The sequence below is a fragment of the Xiphias gladius genome, chromosome 21 (assembly GCF_016859285.1).
Source record: "Xiphias gladius isolate SHS-SW01 ecotype Sanya breed wild chromosome 21, ASM1685928v1, whole genome shotgun sequence".
Lineage (NCBI taxonomy): Eukaryota > Metazoa > Chordata > Actinopteri > Istiophoriformes > Xiphiidae > Xiphias > Xiphias gladius.
Window position 1 is genome coordinate 15,293,978 of NC_053420.1, and position 13,567 is coordinate 15,307,544.

A 13,567-nucleotide genomic window follows, 5' to 3' on the forward strand; every position below is an offset into this window, starting at 1 on the left:
TGAGCTTTGAATCATGAACAAAGACCTACAAACAAACCATTGTTACGCTCCCATCCTTCTCCTGTGACTCACCTCATCACCCATGTGTGGCTGATAGTCAAAGCGTGCTGGAGGACAGAAGATCTGGCTGTGTGTGTCCATAAATTTCAGCTTGTCTCCTCTGATGTCCATGGCATCTACTGCTCCCTCCAGTAGGTCCAAACCCTCATGGCGAGAAGTCTCCAGACTATACTCTGCAGACAGGTAGGTTCTCATGGTGCGCGCCAGGCTTGCATGGTACCCTAAGTCACAGCACTGGGGAAAAGAAGTAAAACATATAGTCATTACAAGCCAATAAAAAGTCTACTACTGAAACTGCAAAAAAGCACTTGGACAAAGATGTAGTTCTTCGTCAATATTTGCATGTTGGCTCTGAGTGTATTAACTTACATCTATCATATCTGAGACATCATGGATGTAGTATTTGGCCACCAGGGCATTCGTGGCTGCCAGGTTGAGAAGATAATCGTTGCGGGCCTTTGTGCATTTCAGCTTGTTTTCAGAGTACTTGGCTTGTCTCTAGGATGAAAAAGGAAAAGTCCCATCAATGCAACTTGCAAAATAGATTCCTAATTTACTAAAAGAATGCATTAGAACAATAAACAGATTTTATCTTGTATAATCATATATGTAATACTCAAATAAATTTAATACTCTGCACAAAGTAGAAGTGGGCTTCTTGTAGCTTTAACTACATTTCCACTGTCATTTGCGAATATAGCAAGTGCTGAAATACAAGGAGCTCATTACAAATGCTTTTGCAGATTATTTGTACTTGAATATGGTTAAAATGCCTTTAATTTAAAGCGCGTACACCATTGTCATGTATAGACAAGTCAACCGGAACAGACCTTCTCCTTCATTTTCTCCATCTTCTTGACAGAGCTTCGTCGCTGTGGACGTTCATCGTGACCATAACGCAGCAGGCTGGTACTTATGTCATTGGCCTTGCCAATGTGTTTCTCCTCCTGTTTTTCTGCCTCCTTCAGCTTGCTCTCAGCACTGAGACTCTCAGTATGGTACATGTGGTACGTCTTCATCACCTGTGAGAATATACATGAAACGTCAAACTCCACTCGATATCAAGGGCATCTAGTCAAACTAGAGAGTCCTTGTTAAACGGAATGTGACTCTGAGGAGGAACAAAATAACAAAACTCTCCTATGAATAACCAGTTAAGTGAATTTATTAGATGCTCTAAACATACAGTACAGTCCTCTATGCGGACCACATTGTGGCTGAAAACAATATAAACATTTTCTTAATCTGCTTTCTGATAACATCTGTCATAATGTGGCTTCTATGTGCAAAATCATATGCTGAAATATTGCAATAATATCTGATACATTTCACTTTATAGTATTATTAAGGGTGATGTCAAAAATAAAAAAAAAATCATACAGGTAATAATACTTAAAAATCTCCTGCCTCATTTTTTCATAGTTCAGTTCAATTCAAAATACTTTATTTGTCCCTCAATGGCCAATTCTAGGCAAACTGGTTAGCAAACACAAAAAACACAAACCAAACAATTCATTCACATCATTCACACACAATCAGCTTCTTCTGGTGACTCTGCTCTGTAGAGACCCACGCTTGTAGTACTGTTGTAGCCTGCATCAAGCTGTTGAACTCTAATGCTAAATCTTTTCTTTTTAAATCATAGTGTCGTCAATGTCAAATATACAGTCACATGTCTCTTTTCTGATTCTAAGATTTTTTTTTATTTTTATTTTTTCAATGGGAAGCAACTGTCTAGCATCGTGACAAATGCTTCTTATGTTTCTATGATGTTTTTATGCTTTTATGTAAAGCAATGGACAGTAGCACTGTGCCTAAGACAAATTTCCCCTTGGGGACAATCCTGGTAGCATTAGCTTGAAGTAGTTACAGAGGACGTGTATGGCTTTGATAATCTTATATGCCTTTTTGAAGACCTGTTCAGTATTAAGCTGTGCAATGAATCTCTGAGGGTTTTTTTTTGTAATTTTAGAGCCAAGGTTAATGACACCTTGTAATCGATTGTTGTCCTTTTGACAAAGGGATGCAAAAACAGAAAAATATATGAAAATGTTAAATTTCTTTCATTAAATGATGTTTAAAACATTGTTGGTATTCCCTGATATTTTCCTACTCTTTTAATTATGTGGGCATGTTACATTGTTAAATAAAATTTGTAGGTTATTTCTTTTATAACCACAAAATCATGATATAATTAACTTAAAGACTATAAATGTTTCCCTGTCCTAAGCGTATGTTCAAAGTGAAGTTGTGTAACCCCAGGATATTTTTTTTTCCCCAATCACACATGTAAACGTTAATGAGTGCAGCTTACTCATCGTGCTCATGGGAGCGCCACATTTTCAATTGACATTTCCAAATGGAGCTGGAGGTGTTGTGCTGGATGCGTCTGTCTGATGTGTCTACACTGCTCTGCTTGTTTGGCTCCACCACGGCATTCTCGTAGCTTAAGAAAGATCCCAGCAATGTAAAGCATGTACTGTATGTCTCGCTACAATCTGGATTCATAATTCCCCAAATACACTAAATACACTCCCACCCTCCGGCTTGCTGAAGGGTTGTTAAAGAAATTACATGTAAATGTGTAACCAGTAACCCTGAATAGACAGCAAAATTAAACAACATCTGCTCCTCCATCACTCACTCTCAAGTTCTGGTTTCCTAGCAACGCTCACTAAAAAGGACAGTAAGACGGATCAGCAGGGGAGGCAGGAGGTTACAAAGTGACAATGAGCAACCTTCTCTGGATGGATCCACACTTAATTTTACATGTAACACATAACTGATAATATAAACAAATTCTACAAGTTTCATTTAGGCTATACAACTTTATCCAGCCCAAATTTGAACAAACTGCTGGTATTCCTTACACTGTGTGTGGGGGAGTTGCAGACAGGCATTTAATAATGGATGAATAAGAGAGAGGAAAAATCAATATCAGTATAGCAGTAAAGTGCTGTATAATGTTACATGTGAGAATATTTCTCATGTGGTTTATATCATGCGAGTATCTCTACTGCGAAATCAATTTTTGAGTTGCTGCACAGTCACTTACCTCAAACATTTCTTTTAAAAAAAATGAGTGTGAGTGGTCACTAATCATTGATATTGTACTGCAATTTAACTATTTTTCTATAATGTTACTGTATAACTTGGTAGTCACTATCTTCTCAGAATTAGAATCCCATATACAGTAATTTGCACAATTCAAAGATCATATCAACACTGAGCTGCTTTCTGTTTGCCTTCCCTCCCTTCTTCCTCTTTTTTTGAGGGAATCAAAACAGAACTCCAAATATTTCACTTAAAAACATTATAGACACTACCAAACTTTGGAGCAATTATAGTTTGGGATCACAATCAGTTTTACAGCACTATGATAAATGTGTCTCAGCTAAAAGTCCTAGCCTTGCCCAAAGTTTTTTAATTATCTTTGATTGATCACCTTAATTACCTTTGAGAGATCACCTACAGTTAGCTTACCCCCAAAGATCTAAGACATAAGGTAAATGATTAACTATGCAGCAAGTAGCCAAAGGGGGAGTTTACACATCAGTAAAACATGAAATAAAATAAATAAGAAAAAGGGGATATTTAAAAAGGGAGTATCTACAAAAAAAAATGTGTTTGAGACATTATGGTTCTCCCCCCCCCCCACATGGCAGGCCAGTAAATTATATACTTTGGTTCTGTGTACCAAAGCTAGTCAGAATAATTGTATAATACATTTTTTCAATTATAATACATTACAAATTGATAAAACTACTGAAAGGCCATCAGAGTTTATAAGTGTGACTCAGCATTAAAAAAAATATCAATATATTGATGATGAAACATCATCTCAAACTTTATATGCTCTATTAAACTGCAATTACATCCATTTGATGCCTGACTTTTAGATATGATGTAGGTGGTGCTTTCTCAACCTGCAGTTTCCCTGCTTGCCAAAAGGAACTATTCAGATCTATCAAATAAATTTTAAGTTTTAAATGTACACTCTAACTTGCAGGATGTTTTCAAGAAAATCAACTAATTTTTTTTGTCGAATTAGCTGTTGAAATAAAGCTATAGGATCATGGTATCACTGAGCAATAAGGCCCTGAAGGAAGCACTATGTGTGGCATGTGGCATTTTGTCCCACATACAGCAGATTATATCACTGCATCAGTTCAGTTTCTTCAGCCAAATGAAGAGGCATCAGCACTGAACACAGCTGTTTTCTATCTCCACCACCACACAGACCATTTCTGTATAGTTAATGTGTGTGTCCACATGTTTGAGTGTTCTGTATGAGAGTACGACATATTAAAATGGAGAGATTGACATCTGTTACCATAACACACAAACAGATGCGTGTGATTACAGGTAAAGATAGCTGAAAATATTACAGCAGCTCATGTTTGCTGTGAGCACATTGCACCTCTGCAGCAAAGACTGCCGAGTCCGCTTGAAGCACAGCGATGGGCAAGAGCGCTCTCCCCTTTAACTGATGTAGAAATTCACAGCAGGAGGAAGAATGCAAATTTTCTCCTTTCACGAGGAGAAGGAAGAAATGACCTGTTAGAGGGTGCACTGCTGATAAGGCATATCTGCTGTGTGCAGTGTCAGGCCAGCTGTTTCAAAGGTTACAGGTTCAAGTCTGAAGAAAGCTGAGCTTTAGGACTGATGAGCCACAGGCAGCTAACGGGGGGGGAGGCAAAACAGACAGCCTGGTATAGACAGAGAAAGGTCAAGTGAGAAGGGACACTGGTATTTGTTTTAACTCACAGTGTAGAGCTCATTGGTGACTTTCACCAACTCCTCATGCATTTGCACCCCGATGTCTTTGCTCTGTAAAGGAGAAAACAGGTGACGGTTTCATAGGTGACAATAATGGCACATAAAGGGCAAGTGAAGGCAGGTATTCAAACATCTAAGACTAAGAACTGGTTTATTTAGCAGAATTACCTTCCTGCAAATGAAAACGTTGAAGGCTACGTGCCAGTTATATTTTGTATGAGAGGGATGTCAGCAGGCATTTAAATGCTGTCATTACTCTGCACCAGAAAAGATCTAATACAAAACCCAAAGTGCACCAGAAGACAAAAATAGAACTGTGCAGTAACTGCAGAACATTTCCCAAGGAGTAGAGTCACAGTTTCAGCTCAGTTACAGGGGCTAAGAGCCTATAATGAAACTGAACATGTCCCAGGATAGGGCCTATAGCCCAAGAGTAGGAACATGGCCAATGGAGAGTGACCCTGGAAATCCTATTGAGGGGATGTGGAGCGACACTTAGGCCAATCAATCCTGTTTTCTGTCACCTCTCAGGGACCACCTGTCAAAATGGCAACCTTGCATTTTCACACATGACAAGAATTAAACTTGAGCACAATCAGTACATTTAAACTTTGACTTAAAAAATGCCAGAGTTGATTCATTCCCTTTCCCACATGTGTGACTTATTAACAACGAGACTGCACTGCAGCTGAACCAGGATGCTACAACATAACAGGAATTTTGTATTGGAAAACTCTGGAACAATCTGAGCTAACTTCTTGCAGAGGGAGACAGTTTTTCTGCGGCCAGTTATTAGTCCTGCTCTTTGTGCTGGCCTAAAGCCATACCAATCTCATCAAGGCTCCCATCTAGGATCGTGACAGTGCAGAGCCCCCTAGAGGACATAAATTACTGTAGACTCCTGCGGCTGTCAAATGATACTGATCTAAGACCCCCCCAAGGCAGATTCTTCATCACAGCCCCTGAACCACAAGCACTCTGCTGCTCTCACACGTGCAATACATTAACCTTACGCCTTATGAGATAAGAGAGTATATCCAAGACATAAACATATTCTATGTTATTAAAATTCTGAAGGTATATCTAATTCTCCCTGCAAGTTACTGAATGAGTTAATGTGAATTTAGTGTGAAATAAATGAGCAGGAGCATGGGTGACAAGAGTAATGAGGTGTAAAGAGCATCAGATAAACGTTGGTGATCTAAATAGGTACCACACTGAGCATGATATTGAGAATGACAATGCACATGGTGAAATTAAAAATTAAAAACAGAAATTAAAAAGAGAAACGAAATCTCTCGCCCACCTTATTGAGCTTTATTGTAGACACTTGCTACTCTCACAATAGCAAGGGTCTACTATAAGGCTAAAGGGATGTATTTTTAGGCAGGTATAACCTAAGAGATGGACAAACCTAATAGCCAGTTTTAAAACCAAGCTATGGGGAAGCTGGGGGGCACTTTGCAAGCACAAAGTGTATGATAATTAGAGAACTGATTAAATATCATTGGTCACATCAAGAAACAATGACACAATAAATCCAATTATACTGTTGGAGTCAAAATTGTCTCAGATTAGCCCTCAGAATGAACATGCTGTATGAGAACCACAGGGCATGAAATGTAGTGTATGTCCTGATACATTTAAACATCATTTAACATTTACATATTTTTGTTCGCGTGGTGACAAGTTCCCAGCTGTGGGCATCACAGCAGACGATTTCTATGACTGTGTGCATTATTAACGGTCAGGGTTACATGCCCTCATCCATTTAAACCCGATTCTGACCTTTTTGAAAAGTCTGATGACATCCTCGCCCACGTGTGCCAGACGGACAATGACGTTGTTGTTGTAGATGTCGCTGAGAGTGGCGTGGTCTCTGCTCTCCCGCCTGGTCTGGTCCAAGACCAAATACCAGCAGTTCACAGTGGACAGGAGATTTTGGTCCTTTCTGAAACAGCCAAGGAAAGACTTTGTTAGCATATATTTATTATTATTTGAAACTATTGCATTATAGGCACTTTCATCATTTCAAAAAGATGAAAACATTGATCAGTTTGATAGATGATTTCTTCAAAGCTGCCTTCAGCCCAACACATTTGCAATATTCAGACAATACAGTACATTTCCCGTAAGAAGGCGGCAGAAGAGAGGTGATTCTGCAACGTGAAAAGGAAAAATTTCATTACCGTCTCCAAATCAAAATCAAAAAAGCTGGTAAAGTCCTAAACATAGCTACTCTTGTGTGATTGATTCAACTCTTGTGAAGATACTTGGCACTCAAGCATTGGTGTGTATAATCTGTGTGTACTTCAACATGAAGCAGAATAAATTCTATCAACTCTACCAGCTCTCGGGCTTTACATATTAGAGATCAAGAGGACACTGCACATGTGGTGAGGAATCCGCAAAATAGGAGGCAGCTGTACACACATATGTACACACACACACACACGCACGCTCATTGACGCACACAGAAGGCATGCTGACTGCACTTGCCTCCCTGCTCAAGGGAGCATGTGAGTTCAATTATCCTCACACCAAAGAGTTTGTTTGTCTCCTTCTTCTTGTCTTCTTTTGTCTTTAGAGAATTTTTTTTTCTAACCTCCTGCTGCAAAATAAAAATGCTGTATCACATTACTTTTTACACACAGTCTGCTTAAAAGCTATGTGTATAAACACCCCTTGCTGTGTGCTGATAAGTGACCCATGCTGTGATCCAAGCAAAATCATACTTTATTTCTCCTTTAATGACTGGTGAAAGGAGACGAGTGAAGTTAGGATAGGGAAGAGGACATTCAAAAGGCATCTAGATAGCCATCTCTGCTGATTTGCACCCACAGAAACTTTTATTATATCACACGAGCAGTCAGTGACTATAGAAGTGGCCTGTTGATTTTCATAAACGGGGATGGCTATTACCTGCATTTATACCTCACTAAGTATCAGCAATCTGCCACACTGAAAGCTGCCTTTTCAAGTTGCATACAGTGATACTACATGTAGGACCTGCAGGTCTACACAACCAAAGTCAAAAACAGACAGCCAGAAACAATAAACCAGAAACCAAATGTAAATGTAACTTGAAATGCATGCAGAACCAATGGATCCTTTAAGGATACATTACAAGCTACTGAATTTTTTATTAAGAATCTGGCCTCTACAATGCAAATGTTACAGAAACAGCTCAATTAAATATCTCTGAGCTCTGCTTTTCACTTGGCTGATCATAATTTCATTTCAAATTGAACATTTAAAGAACCTTTACCTTCTCAGGTGCAGGGAACCTCAAGGTTATGTTCTAGGTCCTTTATTGCTCTACATGCTGCCTCCTGGATAAACAATACATATTCATGACATTTCTTTCTATTGTTGTGCTAACATGCAACTTTATGTACCCATAAACTAATTAACAATTATCAACCTGGCTCCTCTTAAAAACTGTTTGACTGTCTAAACATGTCTGAGGAAAAACTGATCCACAGTAGCATCTCAGTTTGCAGCTTGAGTCAGAAATGTAGCAGTTATTTTTTTACTCTAATCTCAGTTTTGAAGATCATAATGAAAGAGGAACCTTGACTTCTTTTCTGTCAGCTGTTTTCAAAACTTTGATCTCTTTCATCCTTTCTTTTTGAAGTGAATTATTGCTGTTTTTCTGCCTTGGTAAAGTCACTCTAATCCTCAGCTAATGGTAGTTTCTGCACTATAACAAAGAAAAGATTTGATATCTCCCTCCATGCAACCATAACAATGTATCCTAAACAAGACAAAAATGTATACAGAAACTGACCTTAATAACAAAGTCTCATGAGACACACTCATTATTTTTAACAACACATTTTTCATAAGTAAAAAGCAAAGTAAAACATGCTTTGTACTGAGTTTATGACTATTAGTGTTATGTTTGGTAATGAAAACTATGACCAAATATGTTCGTCAATTACATTTTTTTCCATGACTAAGACGAGACGATGATGAGACAGCACCACGGCAATAAACACTAACTGTGACTAGATCAACATGCAATATTGTTGATGAAAAAAGACGAGACGAAAATGTAGTTTTAAAAATATAAAAACTTAGATTTGCTAATGTTTTTGCATCTTTCCAGACTTAAGTTGGATGAAATCTTATTTGAAAGCAGTTTGCTGATGTTTGACTAATATGCTCATTCCTGGTCTTGACTAAAACTAGGCTGTCAAGTGTTTTCGTCAACTAAAACTAGACTAAAATGTTTGTTTTTCTATGCCTAAGACAAGGCTAAAATGTCTAGAATTTTAGTTGACTAAAAACTGACTAGAAATAAAAAGAGTGAGGTTGACTAAATATGACTAAAACTAACATGGACCTTTTGCCTCAGGACTAAGACTAAGACTAAATCTAAAAATAGTTGACAAAATTATCACAAGGCACTATCTTTCTGTCTGAATGAAAGATGTTGGAAAAAGTACTCCAAACTTGGTCCAACTGCAATCTGAGAAGTTCTGTGTCAAAAGTGGGTTAAAAGAGTTGCACTCATGTCATGCTACAGGTAATCCAGGGTGCTGGGCATCAGCATCGTCTTTCTGCTTTCCTTCATTCCTTAACACTTTTGATAAAGAAAAAGAAGCAAAACAAAACGAAAACAACGTGAACAAGCAGCTATCCCTATAGGCCCTCCTTTCAAGCAGAGCAGGTGTTTGATCCTGGACACTGGATGCCAGGATCCTGACTGTAAATGTTTGGCTGTCGGCTGCTCTTGAATAAAGATGTAACTCTAGTATTCAGGACACAGAGGAGTTGTTGCAGAACTGTTCATGAAGGATGACAGAAAGAGATTTTCTACCTGACAGCATTCAAAGAGTACAACAATACCTGTTTCACAACAAGATTGCTGCATTATTAAGTCGATGCAACACTCAGTTGAACTACAATGAACTGACAATACGAAAACCCTCTGCATCTATTAACTATTATGTTGGGTATAAATTGTCTTTTCAAAAGGTATAGAGCCATGTTCTCTTATCTCTGCTGCAGCCACTATATTATAGGAGGTTTTGAAAATGTTCCCTGACAATCTCCTGCCAACCCCTTTATTAAATCTGCCACCAGAAATGAAAATGTGAAAGGATCACGGATAAGAAAAAAAGGGCACTGAGGTTATGCTGTTAAAATAAAGGAAAATTAAACAAGAGAGAGAGTGTGCAGAGCCAGCTTGGAAACTAAAGAAGAGAAGCCTGTGTGGGATTATTAATGATATAGACTTAGCCTGTCCAATGCAGTCTGTAAGTATGAATCTAGTCTTTGGCAGACAGTCATAATGATGACCATTTAATGTGACGGGGGAGAATCTGGGACACTGGGGTGAGGAGAGAAGTCAGGCAATGTGAGTCTCTTACAGGGGTCTCCCTTTGAGGGAATGCTCCATTTGTCAATGTCTCAGTGACGGGGAGCTCTCCGCCATGATTACGCTTTATGTCCAATTGGCCGGAGAGACTGAAAGAGAGACGGAAAGACCTCTCCTGAATTAACCAACGTGTTTGTTCCACATGATTGAAATCGCCAGGTCAAACGAAAGGGTATGCCACTGCATACATGTCAATTATATTGTCTCTACTGTAGTACTTTACACGATAATTTTGATTTCCTTCACTGCTAATCCAATACTACTGTAGAGAATATTAAAATAGATTTTAATTTGACAAATGAATCTTAACTCAAGGTCCATGCTTTTTCAGAGCTTTTAACTTGTTTTTTATCTACTACTGCAGTGCCTGTTCAGCAGGGGCTGAATCGCTAGGGAACCTTTCCGGGCTGCAGTGTGTGTGATAAGTCAGTCTCGTTTGTTACTCCTGTTTGGTTGACGTTGTAGAAAGTACCGTCACAGTTGAGTTCGGCCTTTCTTACAACCCTGGCATGTTCGCGCTGTAAATTGTCCGGGTGCTGCACTGCCCATGTAGTGTAGTTCATCCTTTTTCTTCATGTCAAGTAACAAATGTGATGTTTGAATCTTTCTCGAGAACCTCTCATCCAAAACACTTCAGAGTCGACACTGCACTTCCTTGGGCCCTTGGCAATACACCCGTGAAGTTTGAAGTTGACTGGTGAGCAGTTGTCGAGAAAATCGAAGGAAAGACAGACAGATAGATTTGTCCAATTAGATTATTCTCGTTTTTTTTTACTATTTATATTTGCACTGTTATTATTATCAGCCCATCAGTCCTCTGAAGCACTCTGAACTGCACTAACCTATTTCTAAGCTAAATTTCTAAGAATTTAACTGAACATACTCTAATTCATTACTATTATTTATGATTACTGATTCAAAATCAACCACATGCACATGGGCAGCATTTACAATTAGAACATGATTTAAAAGTCATAGTGAGCTCCAGGCTGGTCAGAGCATCTAAGAAGCAATTCCTCGATATGCTGCAGGGTATGTTTGTTTCATGACCACAGATCTCCTTTAAACAAACAGTTAAAACGATTTAAGTCAATCTGAGTAAAATAGTCCCTATTGTTTCTGTCCTCAGAGTCCTAACTGAAGTCCTGTTTTATTTTCTGTGCCCATTGACAAAATATGGGTAGCAGTCTAGTGTGAAGTTGTTTGAGAATGGAAATGAAATGACAGCCACAGAGAAAAGACGGGGGGGGGGGGGGTAAAGAGTCTGACCTAGTTGGGAGAAACACAGCAGCCTGAGGCCACAAGCTTCCTTAACCCTGGTTTCATTTCAGGTCAGTTCTTCTGCTTTTATCCCCCCTCTACTTTTTGTTGCCTATCCCTCCTTTCTTTTCCGCTCCCTCTTTTTCCATCTCTGTGCCATACTCGTGATCATTATGAAATATGTAACATTTGTTTATCAGTCAAATACATTTGATACAGGCGTTCCAGTGCTTAGCAAACACACAGCAGTGAGACTCACTTGAAGTGCTGGTGCTCTCTGGAGGTACGGATCTTGGCAGAGTAGCGCTCGGCCAGTTTGTCTAGGCCTCTGGAGTACTCAAGCTGGAGCTCTGCTTTTCGACGGAAGAACTCCTGCAGGTCCTGCAGCAGCTGCAGCCGGGACTCGGATTGCTGCTCCAGACAACGGAACTGCTCCACCAGTTGGTTACGGATCTCTGCATATCAAAAAAGGAGACCACCTTCAGAATAAATACAGCTTCTATGGGGGAAGTGGGCTTACACACAGGGCCCCACTTCTGCCTGCCAAAAAGTGCTGCAGGTCAGCTTTTAACCCGCAGTCCTTCAACAGTGAATCCAGCAAAGCACATAATATAGTAAATACAAATGTGTGAGGACACAGTCAGGCCAGCACAAGCACTAATGAAAGAACAAAGTCATCAAATTGCAAAAAATGGATGTCAAAGTGCATTTGTATGCAGTCTGTATGTGTATATTTGTGTACGTTTGCGCCTGTGTGTGTGTACAGTGGGAGGGAGGAAGCGTGGGGGTGTCTAAATGCTGGGGGAGCACACGTGCATATGAGATGCATGTCTGATGATTGCAGCAGACAGCACGGAAAATATAAAATAGGTCAGCTTCTCAAAATGCATTGTGCTGAGCGAGCCTTCAGAGAAGTTTCTCTTGAAAAAACAAATTGCAGAAATTCTTTCGATTAAGAGATTGCTGTGGTTTTCTGCTTATGAGGTTTGGAAACTCACTGCCCCTATTCATAGTCTGAGAATGAGAAAAAATTATGTTTTGGTCAACATTTTGAAAATTTGGTCGATAAGGTATTTATAAACAGACATTTTATAGATATAGGAATAGAACCTTGTGTTTTATGATACTTATTGAAATAAGGTATTAAGACTATTTTGCTTTAGGAAAATATTTCCTATTTGTAGCACCCTAGACTGTTATATATAGACATATAGTTGTCAATGTCAATGTCTAGGAAGCCTACAGGTATTGTTTTCCTACTCTTAAAGTTAGTTTTAATGAAAAATAAGTTAACTCTGATCATTATCATGTCCTGAAAATCTCAGTAATGTAGCTTGTGTTCAGAGTGTAATTACTCCATCAAGGTTTTTCCAAATGACCACAAAGAAATAACTACAGACTCACACCTGGACAGCTTGTACTGGTATATTGTAGTTGGCTGTTCCTAAATACCGTTGGGATTTCAGGTAATAAACATGTATAGTGAAGTACTAACACCACTTTTATGGTTTTAAATAAACAATGAAAAGGAATTCAGATCACTTTTTATTTCATCCATATACTGTTTATGGCAGGGATGTCATAAATCCAGTGGTTAAGTAGCTGCTGAATGTGTGGCTGCAGATGAGCCATAAATCAGAACCTAGGGCTGAGTGAGTAATACAGTTGAATTAAGTATCATGATATTAATACTTATATCCTCCTATACATAATGTACGTAAAGATATGGCAAATGTGTAAATTATGCACTCTCATCCACACAAGGGGTTAAACAAAGCTTCTCTCTTTACAAGACAATAACAAGTAGTTGAGCAACAGTGAGACGGCTGAAGATTCCATTGTGACTGACTGTTTCAACCATGCATATGATTGCTGTGCACTGAAAGGAACTCTGTGGAAATTTATCAATGGAAAAGATGGCCCAGTGGAAGAAAAGCCCCTTTGTTCACTTCTAAATGCTGTTTCTGTATCTAGAATAAAGGATTTCGAAAAAATGCCTCCCCCATCGTCTGTGAGTGTGTGAGTGAGAGTATGAATGAAAGAGCAAGAACGAGAAAGACAGAGTAAATATGTAGTCCCTCG

The 13,567-nt window shown here is 38.9% G+C and overlaps 1 protein-coding gene across 4 annotated transcripts in view; it reads right to left on the reverse strand.

The window, feature by feature from the left end:
• Nucleotides 1–13,567, reverse strand: part of LOC120807422 (SLIT-ROBO Rho GTPase-activating protein 3-like) — a 34,324-nt gene that overhangs the window by 14,343 nt on the left and 6,414 nt on the right. For all 4 annotated transcript variants that reach the window (XM_040159448.1, XM_040159447.1, XM_040159451.1 and 1 more), the window contains exons 2-7: nucleotides 11,745–11,940; nucleotides 6,628–6,790; nucleotides 4,828–4,890; nucleotides 891–1,082; nucleotides 430–558; nucleotides 73–294 (exon numbers count right to left, since the gene is read on the reverse strand). In XM_040159448.1, coding sequence (XP_040015382.1) covers nucleotides 73–294; nucleotides 430–558; nucleotides 891–1,082; nucleotides 4,828–4,890; nucleotides 6,628–6,790; nucleotides 11,745–11,940 — 965 coding nt within the window. The remainder of the gene's footprint in view (nucleotides 1–72; nucleotides 295–429; nucleotides 559–890; nucleotides 1,083–4,827; nucleotides 4,891–6,627; nucleotides 6,791–11,744; nucleotides 11,941–13,567) is intronic.